General features: G+C 37.1%; 1 protein-coding gene across 3 annotated transcripts in view; it reads left to right on the plus strand.

The window, feature by feature from the left end:
* SCAPER (S-phase cyclin A associated protein in the ER) overlaps positions 1 to 21,789 on the plus strand; it is a 522,663-nt gene that overhangs the window by 75,141 nt on the left and 425,733 nt on the right. For all 3 annotated transcript variants that reach the window (XM_049611895.1, XM_049611896.1, XM_049611897.1), the window contains one exon: positions 8,786 to 8,886. In XM_049611895.1, the coding sequence (XP_049467852.1) occupies positions 8,786 to 8,886 (101 nt within the window). The remainder of the gene's footprint in view (positions 1 to 8,785; positions 8,887 to 21,789) is intronic.

Raw genomic sequence — 21,789 nt, forward strand, 5'->3', positions numbered from 1 at the left:
ATTAAAATTTAGTTTTGTTAGAAAAAAATTTAAAATGTACGTATGATTTGTATTAGAAACAAAAATAGCACAGAATGTGAAATAGTATCATAAATCATATTTGAATATAATTTTAGAAATTATATAATCCAGCCTTCTTATTTTACCCATAGGAAACTGAAAAACTGCGTGATCTGTCTGACATTATGTAATGAATTACCAGCAGAACTAACCTTTAGTTCTGGACTTATCTTTCATGCAACAACTGTTTACTGAATATTTATTACCGCTTGCACTGTTTTGGGTGCTATTCATGAGCCTGAAGAAGTTATAACTATAACAAAACTGTTTTTGATCAAACACATCCTATTGATATAAACATCAAAGATTTTATAAAAATGTATTTAAGGACTTTCTTTTAGAAAGGAATATCTGTGCCATTCCTGCTGTGGATATTATCTTGGGTTATTGATATTTTTCATCAAGCGTTTCTGTTTTTTTTAATTTTTTCAGTTATTTTCTACTGTTATTTTGAAATGATAGAAATTTACCAGATAATGAGTACAACACAGAACATAGATCTTGGTGTCCAGACACAAGATGTATAGCAAAGTTTATAGTTCTGTTCTATTATTCCTCTGGATCACTAAAAGTATTTGAGACTTGATTGATGAAGAGAAAGAGTCAGTTTATGCCTTTGAAGTAGATTTTGCTCTTCCATGCATGGTGACTCAGTGGGAGTTAAAATTTTAGAAAAAATCATGGTGTTTTTCTCTTAGGATGTGAGATGTGTTATAACAATAACCATTTATTTATAACAATAAACGGCATGAGGGAGAAAAGTGTTTTTTCCCTTTCAGGTTCAGGAATAGCACTTAGGAGTTTAGTCTATGTATTGACATTAGTTATTATACTTGGTAATATCATAGCAGGAGAGGTGACTTTGGGCTGTAGGATTGTGGGAGAGTTTTGCACATGGTATTTGTACTGTCCTTTGCAAGGAAAGTGAGGAATAGTCGTGATTTCCATGTTTCCTCTAAGCTAGTTGTAGGACTTTGGAAGAAATCACCAAACCTTTTTCTACCTTTGTGTCTGTAAATGAGGAGTTTGGTATAAATGAGTGCTGAGGACCTTCAGCCTGAATATAAGCATTTAGTTTGGTATTGGGAGAATAGTTTGGCAAAAGAAATGCCTTAAGCAGGTGTTTAGGTAAACTTGCAGGCATCAGTGGGGAATTTGAGTATGTTATTTTGAGACTTGCAACAATTTTTTTTTAATATGTCAAGTTGGCTAGCATACAGTGTTTACGACAGTTTTCTAAAAATACTTATTTTTGAGAGAGAATGAGAGAGCTTGAGTGAGGGAGGGGCAGAGAGCGAAGGAGACAGAGGATCCAAAGTGGGTTTGCCCTGGGACCATAGAGCCCACTGTGGGGCTTGAACTCACAAACTGTGAGATCATGACCTAAGCTGAAGTTGGATGCTTAACTAACTGAGCCACCCAGGTGCCCCATGACAAATTATTTTTTAGTATCATTGTTTACTTATTCTTAGCTGAAGTAGGTCTCTTGAGTTTTGTTAGTAGGAAATACCATAAGAGAAAATGTCTAATCAAGCCAGCTTGTAAATGAGTTGAGATAAAAATTATCCACTGCAGTAGAATATTTGTATCATTACCCAGGCAACTGCAAAGTTTATTTATCCACAAAGAACCCGGTAAAAATTAAATTAAAGGAGAGTGGTTTCCATTAGCAGATTTTCATTTATAAGTTTTCATTCATTGAATATGTTTTGTATTTTTTTTTTACTAGGCTGCTTATGTAGAAAATTAAGGGGAAGTATTTGAAAGAAATGAATGATTAAAGGTTGAAGACTACTGTGAATGATACTGTTAGTTTTGAAAGTGGTTTACTTGCCATTTTTCTTTCCAATGATTTCTCTTTTGAACTATTTATTCTATTTGTAGCTTTTAAAAAACTTTTTAAAACTATTGTTCTTAAAAATAATGCTTTTAAAAACTTGTTTCACTTTTGGTAAAGCTCTTTCTTATAAGGTTCCCTTTATCACTGACTTCTCATGTGATGCATGTTTCTATCCCTTTATCACCACAGGGGCACACCACTGTGCACATTCCTGTAGCTGAATTGGAGAGCTGTGTTGATGTCCTGGGCCCAAGGGCCTGTGCACTAGTATTGTGTGTCAGGAGGACAAAGGGATGGCGCCAACCATCCTGCTCTGTGCGCCAGTAACTAGAATTAATTACAAACCAATCGAATCCGTTGCAGCCAATTGGTAAACTAATTGGTAATTTTAGCTGTATATCTATATGTAGTTATCTGAATGCCTATAACATTACTTTCAGAGCCACTTTTGTTCTGTTTCATCCTGATTGACAAAATGGCCTTCATAGCTGTAGGGAGAAAGATGTGCATCAGTGACTAAGAAGCTGCTCCAGCTGCGTGTCTTGTTTGTATTCCCTTGTTCATAAAACATGACTCAGATTACAGCTGCATGGTACCACTCTGATCATTTCTGATAACATTGTGCTAAACATTCCTTAAAATAGGTTGTTTAAGCCACCAAATGTACTTTCTCTGTGCCAACTAGTATCAGAAGTGTAGCTGCTTATATGCTTGCCCATTAGAGGGTTTTTTTCTGTTTTTTTCTTTTTTTCTTTCTTTTTTTTTAAGCAAAAAGGGAAATCATAAAACTTCTGAAATAAATTATTCTGAATTATATCTTTCTGTGCCTAATGTAGGCGATTTAAGTTGAACTTAATTGAATTTGAATTATATTCGTAGAATTGAGAAAAGGAAGCCAAGTAAATTAAAAAATTTTTTCCTTTTCCTGATTGTAGAAGACTTTTATTACCAAGGATTTGGCACTAAGGATTACCTTTGAAAGGAAATAAACAATACTTCTTTGTTCAGAAGAGTATTTTAAATTAGAATATAACATTTATGACTAATGTGAGGTTGGTACTGTATTTTATTTGTGGCTAATTTGGCATACATAATCAATCTTGGGTCTGATTTCCAAAGTGTATCTATATTTTAAAAAACATAAGTGAAAAGTGTTTTTGAGGTTTTGAGTTCCACTGAATACTAGAAAGTAAGCTTAGTTATGGAAAAGTAACATGTTTATAATCCAAGTGATCATTTTTATACTTGGTTGGAGTTACAATAATACTAGAAAGTAAGACTTAGTTATGGAAAAGTAATGTATTTATAAACCAAATGATCATTTTTATAGTTGGTTGGTATTTTCTGATGGTCATCTTTGGGAGTATGGAAAGTTGCCATTTCTAGTAAAATGAGACTGGTATGTCTCTATAGTAAGGTGAGTAGGGTGAGAATGGTATGAGACTGATAAAGTGAACACTTTAAATTTCTTTGTCTTATACATTTTAAATGACAACTTTGGGCAATTAACCACTGTCTACACACATATTTATACTTGGGATCAATTTTTCTTTCTGAGCAATGGAATGGATCTCAGTGGCCTATATTTTTATAGTCTTTTCTTATATACATTTTCATTGCCATTAGTATGCAAGACTAATCAGTACCAAGAAGAAAAAATCTTTGCCAAATATGTAGAATGTAGTATTACAGTAATGTAACTTGGATTATCTAAAGACAAAAATTAGCTTTCCCTGCTAATATCAGGAACAAAATACTGATGTCTATTCTCACTGCTTCTTTTCAGTCTTATACTTGAGGTTCTAGCCAGGGCAATTAGACAAGATAAAGAAATAGAAAGCATCCAGATTGAAAGGAAGAAGTAAAATTATATCTGCAGATGACTTATAGAATATAAGAATATATCTGCAGATACATATAGAAAACCCTATAGAATCCATTCACACACATATAATTATTAGAGCTAATAAACAAACTCAGAAGGGTTGCAGAATACAAGATCAGTGCATAAAATTGTGTTTCTATATGTTAGTAATGCACAATAAAAAAGTGAGATTAAGAAAGCAGTCCCATTATAATGGCATGAAAAAGAAAAAAAAAAGAAACATTGAGTAATAAATTTAACCAAAGACGTTCAAGACTTGTACACTAAAAACTACAAAACATCATTAAAAGAAATTAAAGAAGACCTAAATAAAGAGGAAGATATCTGAACTTGTGGATTGGAAAACTTAAGATGGCAATGGTCCCCAAAGTGATATACAGATTTAGTTCAATCCCTACTGAAATTCTAATCTCCTTTTTTGCAGAAGTGGACAAGGTGATCCTAAAATCTGAATGGAAATGCAAGGGACACAGAATAGCCAAAAGCCATCTTGAAAAAGAACAAAGTTCTTTTCAAAACTCAGAATTCAAAACTCATTACAAAGCTACAGTAATCAAAATAGCATGGTACTGGGATAAGGATAGTTATAGATCAATGGAAGAGAATTGAGAGTTCAGAAATAAATCCACATCTGTGTCCATTGATTTTTGATAAGGGTGCCAAGACCATTTAATGGAAAAAGAATAGTCTTTTCAACAAATGGTGTTGGGATCAACTAGATATCTGCACACAAAGAATTAATTTGGATCCTTACCTCACACCATATACAAAAAAATAACTGAAAATAAATGAAAGATCTAAATGTAAAAACTAAAACTATGAAATTCTTTGAAGAAAACATAGGTGCAAATCTTTGTGACCTTGGACTTGGCAGCAGTTTCTTAGATATCATACCAAAAACACAACCAAAGGTAAAATAAATAAATAGAATTTCATTAAAATTAAAAACTTACGTGTATTACAGGATGCTGTTAGTTGACAAGACACCCCACAGAATGAGAGAAAATATTTTCAAGCCATGTGTCTTATAACAGTCTAATATTTAGAATATATAGAGAGAACTCTTGCAGCTCAAAAATATAAAGGACAAATAACCTAGGCCAAAAATTGGCAAATAATTTGAATAGACATTTCTTCAAAGAAGATTTGCATATGTCCAATAAGCACATGAAAATATGCTCAATAAGTTTAGTCATCAGGGAAATGCAAATAAAAACCACAATACTACTATACTTGTTAGGATGACTAGACTCAACAAATCAGAAAATAGCAGGTGCTGCTGAGGTTGTCAAGAATTTGGCCCTCATACAGACATACCTTGGACATCCTCCAGGTTCAGTTCCAGACCACTGCAATCAAGCAAATACCACAATAGAGCAAGTCAATGAATTTTTTGGTTTCCCAGTACATATAAGTTATGTTTATACTGTAGTCTAAGTGTGCAATAGCAGCATGTCTAAGGAAACAATGTATGTGCCTTAAATAATGCTTTATGCTAAAAATTGCTAGCAGTCATCTGAGGTTTCAATGAATTGTAACCATAACAAATATAATAATAATGAAAAAGTTTGAAATATTACAAGAATTACCAAAATGTAACATGAGACATGAAGTGAGCAATCACTGTTGGAAAAATGGTGTAGACAGACTTAGCACAGGGTTGCTACAAACCTTCAGTTTGTAAAAAAAACATGATATCTGTGAACTGCAATAAAATGAAGCATAGTCAAATGAGGTGTGCCTGTATATTGCTGCTGGGAATGTAAAATGGTGCAGCTGTTGTGGAAAACATTTTGGTAGTTCATGTTAAATTTAGAGTTACCATATGACTTAGTAAATCCACTACTAGGTATACACCCAAGAGAAATAGAAACATTTTCCTAGAAAAACTTGGATGTGAATGTTCATAGCAGCATTATTTCTAATAGGCAAAAGGTGGAAACAAGCCAAGTATCCATCGACCGATAAATGAATAAGCAAAATGTGTTTGTTTATGCAATTATTTAGTCACGAAAAAGAATGAAGTACAGATACGTGGTACCAGATGGATTAATCTTGAAAACATTAGTGGCGCCTGGGTGGCTTAGTCGGTTGAGCGTCCGACTTCGGTTCAGGTCATGATCTCACAGGTCATGAGTTCGAGCCCCACATCAAGCTCTGTGCTGACAGCTTAGAGCCTGGAGCCTGCTTCGGATTCTGTGTCTCCCTCTCTCTCTGTCCCTAACCAATTCGCATTCTGTCTCTGTCTCTCTCAAAAATAAATATTAAAAAAAAATATTCAGAAAAAAAAACATTAAATGAAAGAATTTCGCCACAAAAGGCCATATTCTGTATGATACTGTTTATTTGAAATGTCCAGAACTGGCCAATCCATAGAGAGCAAAAGTAGATTAGTGGCTTCCAAGGGCTGGAAAGAGGAGAGAATGGGGAGTGACTGCTGATGCGTACTGGGTTTCTTTTTGGGGTGATGACAATGTTTTGGAATTGGATAGATGCACAACTCTGCATGTACTAAAAGTGACTGAATTGTATAATTATAAATGGTAAATTTTATGGTGTGTTAATCTTATCTCAACCAAAAAAAAAAAAAAATGAGCAAAATATTGCCAGTATTATACAGACTCTTCTAGAACATAGAAAAAGAACTCTGCCAGCATAACCTTGATAACCAAAGGTTTCAGGAGAAAGAAAAATAGAGACCACTTAGGAATACAGATGCACAAATCCTAAACCAAATATTGATATATTAATCTGGTTATTCAAATACTGGACAATACATCACAGTCAAGTTAGGTTCTTTCCAGTACCGCAATGTTGGTTTTATCATTTGAGAATGAAATTAATATTTATCAAATTAGATGAATAAAGGTGAAAATCATATGATTGTCCCAGTAGACCTAGGAAAAATACTTGATGAAATTCAGCAAACTGAGAATGAACATCTTTACTAATAGAATCTTCCAAAAACGTATGTAAACATCATACTTAATGGTGAAATGTTGAGAACTTTCCTTCTGAAATTGGGAATGAGACAAAGTCTGCTATCTTTATTTCCATTCAACATTGTCCTTAAGATCCTGGCCAACACAGGAAGACAAGAATAACATATAAAATATATAACACTTGGAGAGGAAGAAATAAATATGTCATTATTCACAGATGACATATTCATAATTATGTATTTAGAAAATCCAGAAGAATCTAAAGAGAAATTATTAGATGTATTGAGTAAGTTAAAGTTGCTGGATACAAAAATCAATGGTAACAGAAAATGAAAAAAAAGTTAAATAGCAACCCTTTATTCTTAGGGCTAAAGCTAAAAAAAATGTGCAAGACCTCTACACAGGAAACTATCATACATTTTGAGAGACACTGAATAAGGTACAAGTATATATAGGTATAAATAAGATACATATATTTCTTCATAGACCAGAAGATACAATATTATAAAAATGTCAGTTTTCATCTAGTTGTTTTATAGAATATATGCAATTACAATTAAAATTGTATTTTTAATTTTTTCTCCTGGGAAATTGATAACCCGATTTTAAAATTTGTATCGAAATAACAAGGGGCTGGCATTAGCCTAGTCAAAGATATAGTTGGAGGATTTACTCTACTGGGTTTTGCGTTTTATTTTAGAGCTACAGCAGTGTAAGTTAGGTTGATATTGGTACAAAAATAGATAAACAGACCATTGTAACAGAGGAGAGACCCCATGCTCTAAAAGACAATATTGGAGAATATCTTCCTGACCTGTGGTAGGAAAATAATTGCTTAAAATTGATGCAGATAGTATCAGTCTTAGAGTCAGAAGTTAGACTACCTTAAAATTAGGGATTTATGTTCATCAAAACATTCTATTCCATTAGGAGAGTAAAAAGTCAAGTATATGTGTGCAACATGTATAACCAAAAAAGGCCCATATCCAAAAGATGTAAGGAATTCCTTCCCATCAAAGAGTCTTGAATAGGCACTTCACAAAATGAGGATGGCTAATAAGCATGAAAAAAGGCTGAAAATCCTTAATAATCATAGAAAACCATCTTGAAACCAAAATGAAACCATTACATAACCACCACCGAGAGTGGCTTAGGTTAAAGTAAACCCCAAACAGACAATACCAAGTGTAGTTGAGGGTGTGGAGTAAGGAGGACTCATACACTGCTGGTGAGAGTGGCAACCACTTTGGAAAACAGTTTGGTGTTATATACTGGAGTATAGCATATGCTCATCTTGTGACTCAGTATTTCCTCTCTTGGGCTTGTTCTCAACAGAAATGCATACATATGTGCAGAGGACATACATGAATAACAGCATATAATTTGGAAATCACCCCAGTGTTCTTCAGCTGTAGATTGGATAAATAAATATGCATGCAATATAATACTGTTCAGTAAGTGACCTTGGACAATGGCAATAAATAAATTGCAGGTTCATCCTGCAACATGGATGAGCCTAGTAAACAAAGTAAAAAAAGAAGTCACAAAATGTTAATACTCTATGAATTTCATTTATATGAATTTCAAAATCAGGTAAAAATTGAACTATTACAAGTCAAAGCAGTGGTTGCCTCAGAGCAAGGACAGAGTAATGATTGGGAGGAGACACCAGGTAATTTCTAGAGACTAGCATTGTTCTGGGTGGATGGATGCATGGGCCTTTGCTTTGAAATGATCTGTATATACATTTATACACTTTACTGTTTATTAAAGTTAATAATAAAAAAGATTAAAAGAATGGTCACGGGGGGTGGTTCTTGAGAAAGAATATCAATACCATCTCTTGGTCTTTGGACTCTCAGCTTTACTAATTTCTTATCATACAGTGAGAATGAAAATAAAACAAAATAAAAAAAACGAAATCAGTAGGTTTTGCTACTTTCTCAATGAGGAGTACAATGTAAAAACTATTAATTCCTAAGTACTTCAGTCTAAAGTTTTTTCTTAAAACTTTTCAGTATCAGAATGGAGTTTAATGATGTTGTTTGTTTTAACTAGGAGGTGCTAATGATGCTGGATAACTATGTGAGAGATTTCAAAGCATTGATTGACTGGATTCAACTTCAGGAAAAGCTAGAGAAGACAGATGCTCAAAGCAGGTAATGAACTTTGGTCTGTATAGCAGCCAGCAATTTCAAAAGCAGTCATTGAAGTTGACAGTTAACTTGACTTAAGCTTAACTTAAAACTTGTAAAAATCTAAAAGTTGGGATCTGTATTTCTTATTCAGCTCAGTAACAGATATTTATTGGGTACCTACTAGTGCAAAGCACTTTTATCCAGTACAGAGATTTAATTGGTGAATATGATACATTGACTACTCTCATGAATTTGTAGTGTAAGGGTGGAATAAAATAGAGCTTATTATTACAAAAAAGCTATTACAGGTGTTCAGAACAGGACAGGGTCATTTCTCTTGTAGGGGATAGATGAGGAAGGATTTCATGCAGGATGCAGAAGTGTTTAAAAGATGTGATGGATCTTAACAAGTGGTTGGCCTCTTATTTTATTTTTTAAAGTTTATTTATTTTGAGAGAGAGAGAGAGAGAGAGAGAGAGAGAGAGAGAGACAGAGCGTGAGCGGGGGAGGGGCAGAGAGAGGAAAAGAGAGAGAATCCCAATCAGTGCTGATAGCGTGGAGCCTGCTGAGGGGCTCAGATTGTGAGATCATGACCTGAGCCCAGATCAAGAGTGGGACACGTAACCAACTGAGCCACCAAGACGCCCCAAGTGGTTGGCCTTTTAGATGAAGAGAGAAAATTAAGACAGCTATTAAAATGCAGAGCATGTGTGAAGTGAAAGTAATGTAGGGAAAATTATAGTATTTCTTCTTATATATTTATTTAAGTTTATCTTGAGAGAGCACGCGCAAGCAGGGTAGGGGCAAAGAGAGAAGGAGGGAAAGAATTCCAAGCAACTCTGTGCTGTCAGCACAGAGCCCAATGCAAGGCTCAAACCCGCGAACTATGAGATCATGACCTGAGCTGAAGTCTGACACTTAACTGACTGAACCTCCCAGTCTCTCCATGTTTCTTCTTAATGTAGTACTCAGTGAGGAAAATTGATGATTTTCGATTAGGGGAGTAATGAGAGATCAAAGTTACTTTAGAAACCTTCATTTTTTTGTTTGTTTGCTTCAAAATTTTACCTAAATTCCATTTAGTTAACATATAGTATAATAGTTTCAGAATTAGAATTTAGTGATTCATCACTTACATGTAATACCTAGTACTCATCACAAGTGCCTTCCTTAATATCCATCACCAATTTAACCCACTCCCCTGCCTATGTTTCCCTCCAGCAACCCTCTTAACTATAGAGTTAAGAGCCTGTTTTATGGTTTGCACCCCCCCTCTTTTTTTTCCCCTATGTTAATCTGTTTCGAGAAACTTTAATTTGAAATAACCACACAACATTTGAGTCCTAAGTGCCACGCTCTGGAACTATTGTTGTGAAGGAAACAGACGCAGTCCCTGCCCTTAAGAGATACATAGTGCATTCACAGAAAAGATTGATGTGAAATACTTATCAGTGCACAAAATTCATCAAAAAGAAATACAGGGTACTTGGGAAATATAAGAAAAAGCTCCATCATCCGTTTTGCTGAATCAGGAAAGCTTCCCCAAGGAGGGCATATTTAAGTGAGACAGAAGTATCAAGTAGGTGTTAGCTTGACAACCAGAGAACAAAAGGGTAATCCCGGGTAGAGGTGATGGGTATATGTGATATCCTGGAAGTAGAAGAGAGCACAGTATAGTCAGGGAATTTACAGTTTAGCAGGACTGCAATGGAGAGAACAAGGGGAAGATAGCATGAAAGGAACCTAGAGAGGTAGGTTGGGACCAGATTATGTAGGGCTCTGTAGACATGATACAAACTTTAGACTTTTTTTAAGTTAAGGAAGTGACATGTCAGATTTGTGATTTTAAAATTCTTTCTGGCTGCAGTGTGGGGAGGTTGAAGTACAGCAGTATAGATTACAGATTATGGCTATTCAGACTGGAATAGTAGCAACAGGGAGAGTTGAGAGACAACTCCAGAGATAGATGATCAACTAGGCTTAGTATTATTTTGGTTATGTGCAAAGGCAGAAGAACAATTTATTACTCAGTTAAGCTTATAAGTGAAAACTGAACCATTGTGAACTGGACCAAGTCACTTGAAGCTACGATGGTACCTTTTTACCCAGAGAAAACAGGCCTAGGCTCCTCTTTCCCTTGGACTTAACTGTGGTTCAGTTTCTATAAGTGGAATCATTCAGTACAGAACATGTACTGTCCTATCCTGAGGTATCAGCCCCATGAAGGAATGAGGAGACTAAAGGTATCCCAAGAGACAAGTCCAGGAAGGCTTGATCCCCAGGAAACCAAATTCAGGGAAACCATGATGTGTTGATTTTTTTAACATTTTTGTTCCTCATAATAAAAAAAATTGTTTTTAATTCGTGTGTAGTTAACATACAGTGTTATGTTAGTTTCAGGTGTACAATATAGCAATTCAACAATTCTGTACATTATTCAGTACTCATCTTAATCCCCTTTACCTGTTTCACCCATCCCTGCCCTTACCTCTGGTGACCATTGTTTGTTCTCTGCAGTTAAGAGTCTGTTTTTTGTTTTTCCCCTTTGTTTTGTTTCTTAAATTCCACATATGAGTGAAATCATATGGTATTTGTCTTTCTCTGACTGACTGACTTCGTATCTCATAATGAAAATTTTTGATATGGTGTTTTTGGTACTTGATTTACCCACACTCCCTGGGTGGGTCAAGCCTAGTTGTCTGTGTTTGTACCAAACAACTTCACACTTAACCCTGGATAATAGGTAAGTAGATTTGTGGGGGCAAGGGATGTGCATTCCCTCACTGGGTTGAACCAAGTTAAGGGATCATCATGCTGATTTGGGATTGGTGGCTCTATTGTTTTTGTGAAGATAAGCAGAAGAAAGTAGGTTCCAAGAAAATGGAAAAGATATACCCAGAGAATCAGGAAACAAGAAATCATGTGGACTTTGAGAGCGTCAGAGTGTTGCTTTAAAGCCTCTCTCTTCTTGGTCTTATCCTCATGAGTCTTGATTCTAGTTTTTTTCCCACCTTGGATGTCCTTGACCTTGTACATTTTATATCCTTGCAATAAATCTTTATTTTCTTCTTTCCTTTTTTTAAAATTTCTTTTTAAAATTTATTTATTTTTAATATAATTTATTGTTAAATTGGCTAAAATAACAGTGTACAGTGTGCTCTTGGTTTTGGGGGTAGATTCCTGTGATTCATCACTTACATATAACACCCAGTGCTTATCCCAGCAAGTGCCCATCACCCATTTTCCCCTCTCCCCTACTCTCCCATCAACCCTGTTTATTCTCTGTATTTAAGAGTTTCTTATCATTTGCCTCTCTGTTTTTATCTTATTTTTCCTTCCCTTCCTCTATGTTCATCTTATTTTGCCTAGCATAATACACCCTAGTTCCATCCACATTGTTGCAAATGGCAAGATTTCATTCTTTTTGATCACTAATATTCCATTGTACAGTAAAACCTTGGTTTGTGAGGATAATTCATTATGGAAACATGCTTGTAATCCAAAGCACTTGTATATCAAAGCAAATTTCCCCTTAAGAAATAATGAAAACTCCACAGATGTTTCATTTCACAGCCCAAAAATATTCATATAAAAATGATTGCAATACTATAATATAATGCAAAATAATAAAATATAAAGAAAAATAAATTAACCTGCATTTACCTTTGAAAACCTACATAGCTGGTGTGAGGAAGACAAGAAAGAGGAAGGTTATTGTGTAGGACGACTTTCACTATCACTAATGGAATCAATGCTATCTGTTGGCTCAGTGGAATCTTTTACTTTTCGGGGCGCCTGGGTGGCGCAGTCGGTTAAGCGTCCGACTTCAGCCAGGTCACGATCTCACGGTCTGTGAGTTCGAGCCCCGTGTCGGGCTCTGGGCTGATGGCTCGGAGCCTGGAGCCTGTTTCCGATTCTGTGTCTCCCTCTCTCTCTGCCCCTCCCCCGTTCATGCTCTGTCTCTCTCTGTCCCAAAAATAAATAAAAAACGTTGAAAAAAAAATTAAAAAAAAAAAATAGAATCTTTTACTTTTCATGCAACTTTAACAAGGAATCTATCCAATGATGCTTGCTTTTGCCTCCTTTTGAGGGTTTCATGCAAATGTGACATTGCATTGTTGTTAAACAGATTCATTGCTTGCACTGCTAACAGCCTTATTTGGGTAGTGCTTTTCTACAAAACTTTGCATTGTTTCCCACATTTTACACATCTCCTTAATCTCATTTGAAGTGAGGAATTCTTCTGCCTTCTTTTCTTCCTCCTCTGCAGACAAGATGCAGACACAGACTTACAAAATCTTGTACTTTTGGCCAGTCGCATACCTTGTTTGTGCTTCTTGATGATTTCTTTCTTAACTTCTATCATAATCATTTCCTCCTTCTTACTGCCTTTCTTTTCAACCTTTTTCTGCATGGGAGCCATTGTGCGCCCTTGCACGGATGTTAACGACAGTACAGTATGAATAAACTCTTGTCATATATGGTATTTAATGTAACTGGCAATAAGGCAGCAGAGGAAAGGGTCTATATATGCAGGCAGCCTGACCTAGAATGAAGCAAAGCATTCCTAAGCTTACTCTTATATGGAAAAACAAAGGACTGTCCATAGGTCCTTGAAGTAACAAAAAATACACTAGTACCAATTCTGGGCACCTTCTAGTGTTCTGAAAAATCACTGATTTCTGCCAAACCAAACCGCAGCCTGAGACTGAGCATTCGAGCATGGGCGATAGTAACCCACAATCCTACAGCAGGAGAGGGAGAGAACCAGTTCTGATCATGTGATATATGGCATCCCATAATACTTGTATTACAAAACTGCTTATCAAGTGAAAATTTATTAGAAATTTTTGCTCATCTTGTTGAACACTCAATAGAAAAAGTTACTTGCAAAATCCAAGATTTAACTGTATGTGTGTGTGTGTGTGTGTGTACATTTTATATATATATATATATATATATACACACACACACATATACATATATATACGTATATACATACACACACACACACACATATATATATATGCATGCCACATCTTCTTTATCCATTCATAAAACAGTGGACATGTGGGCTGTTCCCATAAATTGGTTATTGTTGATAGTGCTACAGTAAACATTGGGGTGCATGTGTCCCTTCAAAGCAGCATTTTTGTATCCTTTGGATAAATACCTTGTAGTGCAATTGTGGGGTCATAGAGTAGCTCTATTTTTAATTTTTAAGGAACCTCTATACTGTTTTCCACAGTGGTGCCACCAGTTTGCATTCCCACTAGCAGTGCAAAAGTGCTTCCCTTTTTCTGCCTCCTCATCAACATCTGTTGTTTCCTGAGTTGTTAATTTTAGCTATTCTGACAGGTGTGAGGTGGTATATCTTTGTGGTTTTGATTTTCCTGATGATGAGTGATGTTGAGCATATTTTCATGTGTCTGTTAGCCATCTGATTTCTTCTTTGGAAAAGTGTCTATGTCTCTTACCCATTTCTTCACTGGATTATTTGTTTTGGGGGTATTGAATTTGATAAGTTCTTTATAGGTTTTGGATACTAACCCTTTATCTGATATGTCATTTACAAATATTTTCTCTCATTCCATCAGTTGCCTTTTAGTTTTGTTGATTGTTTCCTTCACTGTGCAGAAGCTTTTTATCTTGATGAGGTCCCAATAGTTCATGTTTGCTTTTGTTTCCATTGCCTCTGTAGACATTCTAGTAAGAAGTTGCTGTGGCCGAGGTCAAAGAGGTTGTTGCCTGTGTTCTTCTCTGGGATTTTGATGGTTTCCTGTCTTATATTTAGGTCTTTCATTCATTTTGAGTTTATTTTTGTGTATGGTGTAAGAAAGTGGTCCAGGTTCATTCTTCTGCATGCCACTGTCCAGTTTTTCCAACACCCATTTGCTGAAGAGACTATCTTTTTTCCATTGGATATTCTTTCCTGCTTTGTTGAAGATTAGTTGGCCATACGTTTGTGGGTACATTTCTGGGTTCTCTATTCTGTTCCATTGATCTATGTGTCTGTTTCTGTGCTAGTACCATACTGTCTTGATGATTCCAGCTTTGAAATACAGCTTGAAGTCTGGAATTGTGATGCCTCCAGCTTTGGATTTCTTTTTCAATATTACTTTGGCTCTTCGGGGTCTTTACTGGTTCTATACACATTTTAGAATTGTTTGTTCTGGCTCTGTGAAGAATATTGGTATTATTTTAATAGGGGTTGCATTGAATGTATAGATTGCTTATAGTGTCAACATTTTAAGAATATTTTTCTCCCAGTCCATGAGCATGGTATATTTTTCCATTTCCTATCTTCTTCAATTTATTTCATAAGCTCTTTATAGTTTTCAGCACATAGATCTTTTACCTTTTTGGTTAGGTTTATTCCTTGGTATTTTATGATTTTTGATGCAATTGTGAAGGGGATCGATTCCTTGATTTCTCTTTCTGTTGGTTATCGGTGTATAGTAATGCAACTGATTTCTGTACATTGATTTTATATCCTGCGACTTTGCTGAATTCATGTAACAGTTCTAACAGTTTTTTGGTGGAGTCTTTTGTGTTTTCCACGTAGAGTATCACTGGGACATCTCTTTTTATCTTAACCGCTTATCAGCATATATACTCTTTGCTTCTTGAGGCAGCTTTTAGATATAGAAAACAACCTTAAATTCCCTGTAGATGGCATTACCCATCTTCTGTTCCTCAAATCAAGCATCGAAATTCATTTCACTTAGACTTGAGATTTAAATGTAAAAACTGCAATATTTATATATTTTTTTGGGGGTAAGAATTCTTTTTTTTATTAAATATGAAATTTATTGTCAAGCTGGTTTCCATACAACACCCAGTGCTCATCCCAACAGGTGCCCTCCTCAGTACCCATCACCCGCCCTCCCCTGCCTCCCACCCCCATCAACCCTCAGTTTGTTCTCAGTTTTTAAGAGTCTCTTATGTTTTGCCTCCCTCCCTCTCTAACCTTTCTTTTTTTTCCCTTACGCTCCCCCATGGTCTTCTGTTAAGTTTCTCAGGATGCACATAAGAGTGAAAACATATGGTATCTGTCTTTCTCTGTATGACTTATTTCACTTAGCATAACACTCTCCAGTTCCATCCATGTTGCTACAAAAGGCCATATTTCATTCTTTCTCATTGCCACATAGTATTCCGTTGCGTATATAAACCATTCTTCAGTTGATGAACATTTAGGCTCTTTCCATAATTTGGCTATTATTGAAAGTGCTGCTACAACATTGGGGTACAAGTGCCCCTATGCATCAGCACTCCTGTATCCCTTGGGTAAATTCCTAGCAGTGCTATTGCTGGGTCATAGGGTAGATCTATTTTTAATTTTTTGAGGAAGCTCCACACTGTTTTCCAGAGCGGCTGCACCAGTTTGCATTCCCACCAACAGTGCAAGAGGGTTCCCGTTTCTCCACATCCTCGCCAGCATCTGTAGTCTCCTGATTTGTTCATTTTGGCCACTCTGACTGGTATGAGGTGATATCTGAGTGTGGTTTTGATTTGTATTTCCCTGATGAAGAGCGGCGTTGAGCATCTTTTCACGTGCCTGTTGGCTATCTGGATCTCTTCTTTAGAGAAGTGTCTATTCATGTTTTCTGCCCATTTCTTCACTGGATTATTTTTCGGGTGTGGAGTTTGGTGAGCTCTTTATAGATTTTGGATACTAGCCCTTTGTCTGATATGTCATTGGCAAATATCTTTTCCCATTCCATTGGCTGACTTTTAGTGTTGTTGATTGTTTCCTTTGCAGTGCAGAAGCTTTTTATCTCCTAGGGGTCCCAGTAGTTCATTTTTGCTTTTAATTCCTTTGTCTTTGGAGATGTGTCAAGTAAGAAATTGCTGCAGCTGAGGTCAGAGAGGTTTCTTCCTGTTTTCTCCTCTAGGGTTTTGATGGTTTTCTGTCTCACATTCAGGTCCTTTATCCATTTTGAGTTTATTTTTGTGAATGGTGTAAGAAAACGGTCTGGTTTCATCCTTCTGCATGTTGCTGTCCAGTTCTCCCAGCACCATTTGTTAAAGAGACTGTCTTTTTTCCATTGGGTATTCTTTCCTGCTTTGTCAAAGATTAGTTGGCCATACTTTTGTGGGTCTAATTCTGGGGTTTCTATTCTATTCCATTGGTCTATGTGTCTGTTTTTGTGCCAATACCATGCTGTCTTGATGATTACAGCTTTGTAGTAGAGGCTAAAGTCTGGGATTGTGATGCCTCCCACTTTGGTCTTCTTCTTCAGTACTACTTTGGCTATTCGGGGTCTTTTGTGGTTCCATACAAATTTTAGGATTGCTTGTTCTAGCTTCGAGAAGAATGCTGGTGCAATTTTGATTGGGATTGCATTGAATGTGGAGATAGCTTTGGGTAGTATTGACATTTTGACAATATTTATTTTTCCAATCTATGAGCATGGAATGTTTTTCCATTTCTTTGTATCTTCTTCAATTTCCTTCATAAGCTTTCTATAGTTTTCAGCATACAGATCTTTTACATCTGTGGTTAGGTTTATTCCTACGTATTTTATGCTTCTTGGTGCAATTGTGAATGGGATCAGTTACTTTATTTGTCTTTCTGTTGCTTCATTATTAGTGTATAAGAATGCAACTGATTTCTGTACATTGATTTTGTATCCTGCGACTTTGCTGAATTCATGTATCAGTTCTAGCAGACTTTTGGTGGAGTCTGTCGGGTTTTCCATGTATAATATCATGTCATCTGCAAAAAGTGAAAGTTTGACTTCATCATTGCCAATTTTGATGCCTTTGATTTCCTTTTGTTGTCTGATTACTGATGCTAGCACTTCCAACACTATGTTAAACAACAGTGGTGAGAGTGGACATCCCTGTCGTGTTCCTGATCTCAGGGAGAAAGCTCTCAGATTTTCCCCATTGAGGATGATATTAACTGTGGGCTTTTCATAAATGGCTTTTATGATGTTTAAGTATGTTCCTTCTATCCCGACTTTCTTGAGGGTTTTTATTAAGAACGGATGCTGAATTTTGTCAAATGCTTTTTCTGCATCGATTGTTAGGATCATACGGTTATCTTTTCTTTTATTAATGTGATATATCACATTGATTGATTCGTGAATGTTGAACCAGCCCTAAAGCCCAGGAATGAATCCCACTTGATCATGGTGAATAATTCTTTTTATATGCTGTTGAATTTGATTTGCTAGTGTCTTACTGAGAATTTTTGCATCCATATTCATCAGGGATATCGGCCTGTAGTTCTCTTTTTTTGTTGGGTCTCTGTCTGGTTTAGGAATCAAAGTAATACTGGCTTCATAGAATGAGTCTGGAAGTTTTCCTTCCCTTTCTATTTTTTGGAACAGCTTGAGAAGGATAGGTATTAACTCTGCTTTAAATGTCTGGTAGAATTCCCCTGGGAAGCCATCTGGTCCTGGACTCTTATTCGTTGAGAGATTTTTGATAACTGATTCAATTTTTTCATTGGTTATGCATCTGTTCAAGCTTTCTATTTCTTCCTGTTTCAGTTTTGGAAATTTGTGGGTGCTTAGGAATTTGTCCATTTCTTCCAGGTTCTCCAGTTTGTTGGCATATAATTTTTCACAGTATTCCCTGATAATTGCTTGTATTTCTGAGGGATTGGTTGTAATAATTCCATTTTCATTCATGATTGTATCTGTTTGGTTCCTCTCCCTTTTCTTTTTGAGAAGCCTGGCTAGAGGTGTATCAATTTTGTTTATTTTTTCAAAAAACCAACTCTTGGTTTCATTGATCTGCTCTAGTTTTTTTTAGATTCTATATTGTTTATTTCTCCTCCGATCTTTATTATTTCTCTTCTTCTGCTGGGTTTGGGGTGTCTTTGCTGTTCTGCCTCTATTTCCTTTAGGTGTGCTGTTAGATTTTGTATTTGGGATTTTTCTTGTTTCTTGAGATAGGCCTGGATTGCAATGTATTTTCCTCTCAGGACTGCCTTTGCTGCATCCCAAAGCGTTTGGATTGTTGTATTTTCATTTTCATTTGTTTCCATATATTTTTTAATTTCTTATCTAATTGCCTGGTTGACCCATTCGTTCTTTCATAGGCCGTTATTTAACCTCCATGCTTTTGGAGGTTTTCTAGACTTTTTCCTGTGGTTGATTTCAAGCTTCATAGCATTGTGGTCTGAAAGTATGCATGGTATGATCTCAATTCTTTCATACTTATGAAGGGCTGTTTTGTGACCCAGTATGTGATCTATCTTGGAGAATCTTACGTGTACACTGGAGAAGAAAGTATTTTCTGTTGCTTTGGGATGCAGAGTTCTAAATATATCTGTCAAGTCCATTTGGTCCAATGTATCATTCAGGGCCCTTGTTTCTTTATTGATCCTGTGTCTACATGATCTCTTCATTCCTGTAAGTGGGGTATTAAAGTCCCCTGCAATTACCACATTCTTATCAATAAGGTTGCTCATGTTTGTGATTAATTGTTTTATATATTTGGGGGCTCCTGTATTCGGCACATAGACATTTATAACTGTTAGCTCTTCCTGATGGATAGACCCTGTAATTATTATATAATGCCCTTCTTCATCTCTTGTTATAGCCTTTAATTTACAGTCTAGTTTGTCTTATATAAGTATGGCTACTCCAGCTTTCTTTTGGCTTCCAGTAGCATGATAGATAGTTCTCCATCCCCTCACTTTCAATCTGAAGGTGTCCTCAGGTCTAAAATGAGTCTCTTGTAGACAGGAAATAGATGGGTCTTGTTTTTTTTATCCATTCTGATACCCTATGTCTTTTGGTTGGCGCATTTAGCCCATTTACATTCAGTGTTATTATAGAAAGATACGGGTTTAGAGTCATTGTGATGTCTGTAGGTTTCACGCTTGTAGTGATATCTCTGGTACTTTGTGGTCCTTGTGACATTTCACTCACAGAATCCCCCTTAGGATCTCTTGTAGGGCTGGTTTAGTGGTGATGAATTCCTTCAGGTTTTGTTTGTTTGGGAAGACCTTTATCTCTCCTTCTATTCTAAATAACAGACTTGCTGGATAAAGGATTCTTGGCTGCATATTTTTTTCTGTTCATCACATTGAAGATTTCCTGCCATTCCTTTCTGGCCTGCCAAGTTCCAGTTGATAGATCCGTCACTAGTCTTACCAGTCTCCCTTTATATGTTAGAGCGTGTTTATCCCTAGATGCTTTCAGAATTTTCTCTCTATCCTTGTATTTTGCCAGTTTCATTATGATATGTCATGCAGAAGATTGATTCAAGTTTTGTCTGAAGGGAGTTCTCTGTGCCTCTTGGATTTCAGTGCCTGTTTCCTTCCCCAGATCAGGGAAGTTCTCAACTATGATTTGTCCAAGTACACCTTCAGTCCCTTTCTCTCTCTCTCTTCGTCCTCTGGAATCCCTATTATACAGATATTGTTGTGTTTCATTGCATCACTTAGTTCTCTAATTGTCCCCCTCATACTCCTGGATTTTTTTTATCTCTCTTTTTTCAGCTTCCTCTTTTTCCATAATTTTATGTTCTAATTCACCTATTCTCTCCTCTGCCTCTTCAATCTGAGCAGTGGTTGCCTCCATTTTATTTTGCAGCTCATTTATAGCATTTTTAGCTCCTCCTGACTGTTTCTTAGCCTCGATCTCTGTAGCAATAGATTCTCTGCTGTCCTCTATACTTTTTTCAAGCCCAGTGATTAATTTTATGACTATTATTTTAAATTCATGTTCTGTTATATTGCTTAAATCATTTTTGATCAATTCGTTAGCTGTTGCTACTTCCTGGAGTTTCTCTTGAGGAGAATTCTTCTGTGTCATCATTTTGGATAGTCCCTGGAGTGGTGGAACTGCAGGGCACTTCCCCTGTGCTGCCTGGGGTAACTTGTGTTGGTGGGCGGGGCTATAGTCAGACCCGGTGTCTGTCCCCAGTCCACCGCTGGGGCCACAGTCAGATTGGTAGGTACCTTATCTTCCCCTCTCCCAGGGACAGGACTCACTGTGGAGTGGTGTGGCTCCTGTCTGGGCTACTTGGACACTGCCAGGCTTGTGGTGCTGCTTCAGTGGGATCTGGCGTATTAGCCAGGGTGAATCCGCAAGGTGCACAGGGGTGGGAGGGGCAGGCTTAGCTCACGCTTTGCTGTTGGTGGTCCCCTGCGGCAGGGGCCCTGAAGCACCGGGAGGGAGGGAGGCAGGCAGACCCTTTGGAGGGATGAATCCACAAAAGCACAGCATTAGGTGTTTTCGCGCTGCAAGCAAGTTTGGTGACGGGAACTGGTTCCCTTTGGGATTTTGGCTGGGGGATGGGTGAGGGAGATGGCGCTGGCCGGCACCTTTGTTCCCCAGTGACCGAGCTGAGCTCTGTCTTCCTGGGCTCAGCAACTCTCCCTCCTGTTGTCCTCTCGCCTTCCCCACTCTCTGAGAGCAGAGCTGATGACTTTTAACCCTCCAGATGTTAAGTCCCGGTGGCTGTTAGAACTCAGGCAGTCCGGCCCCTCTGCTTTTGCAAGGCAGACTCAGGGGCGCTCTGCCTTACTGGGCGGTCTGCCCCTCCACCACCCCGGCTCCCTCCCCAGTCTGCTTAGCGCGCACTGCCTCTCTGCCCTTCCTACCCTCTTCCATGGGTCTCTTGTCTATGCTTGGCTCTGGAGAGTCCGTTCTGGTAATCTTCTGGTGGTTTTCTGGGTTATTTAGGCAGGTGCTTAGAAATCTAAGCGATCAGCAGGACGCTGTGAGCCCAGCATCCTCCTATGCTGCCATCATCAGGAGTTCAGGATTGTAAGAATTCTATAAGACTAAAGCAGAAACCACAAAGGAAAGTATTAATAGGCTTGATTTTTTTTTTAATGTTGATTTATTTTTGAGACAGAGAGACAGAGCATGAATGGGGGAGGGTCAGAGAGAGAGGGAGACACAGAATCTGAAGCAGGCTCCAGGCTCTGAGCTGTCAGCACAGAGCCTGACG

This window comes from Panthera uncia (genome assembly GCF_023721935.1).
Source record: "Panthera uncia isolate 11264 chromosome B3 unlocalized genomic scaffold, Puncia_PCG_1.0 HiC_scaffold_1, whole genome shotgun sequence".
In the NCBI taxonomy this organism is placed as follows: Eukaryota; Metazoa; Chordata; class Mammalia; order Carnivora; family Felidae; genus Panthera; species Panthera uncia.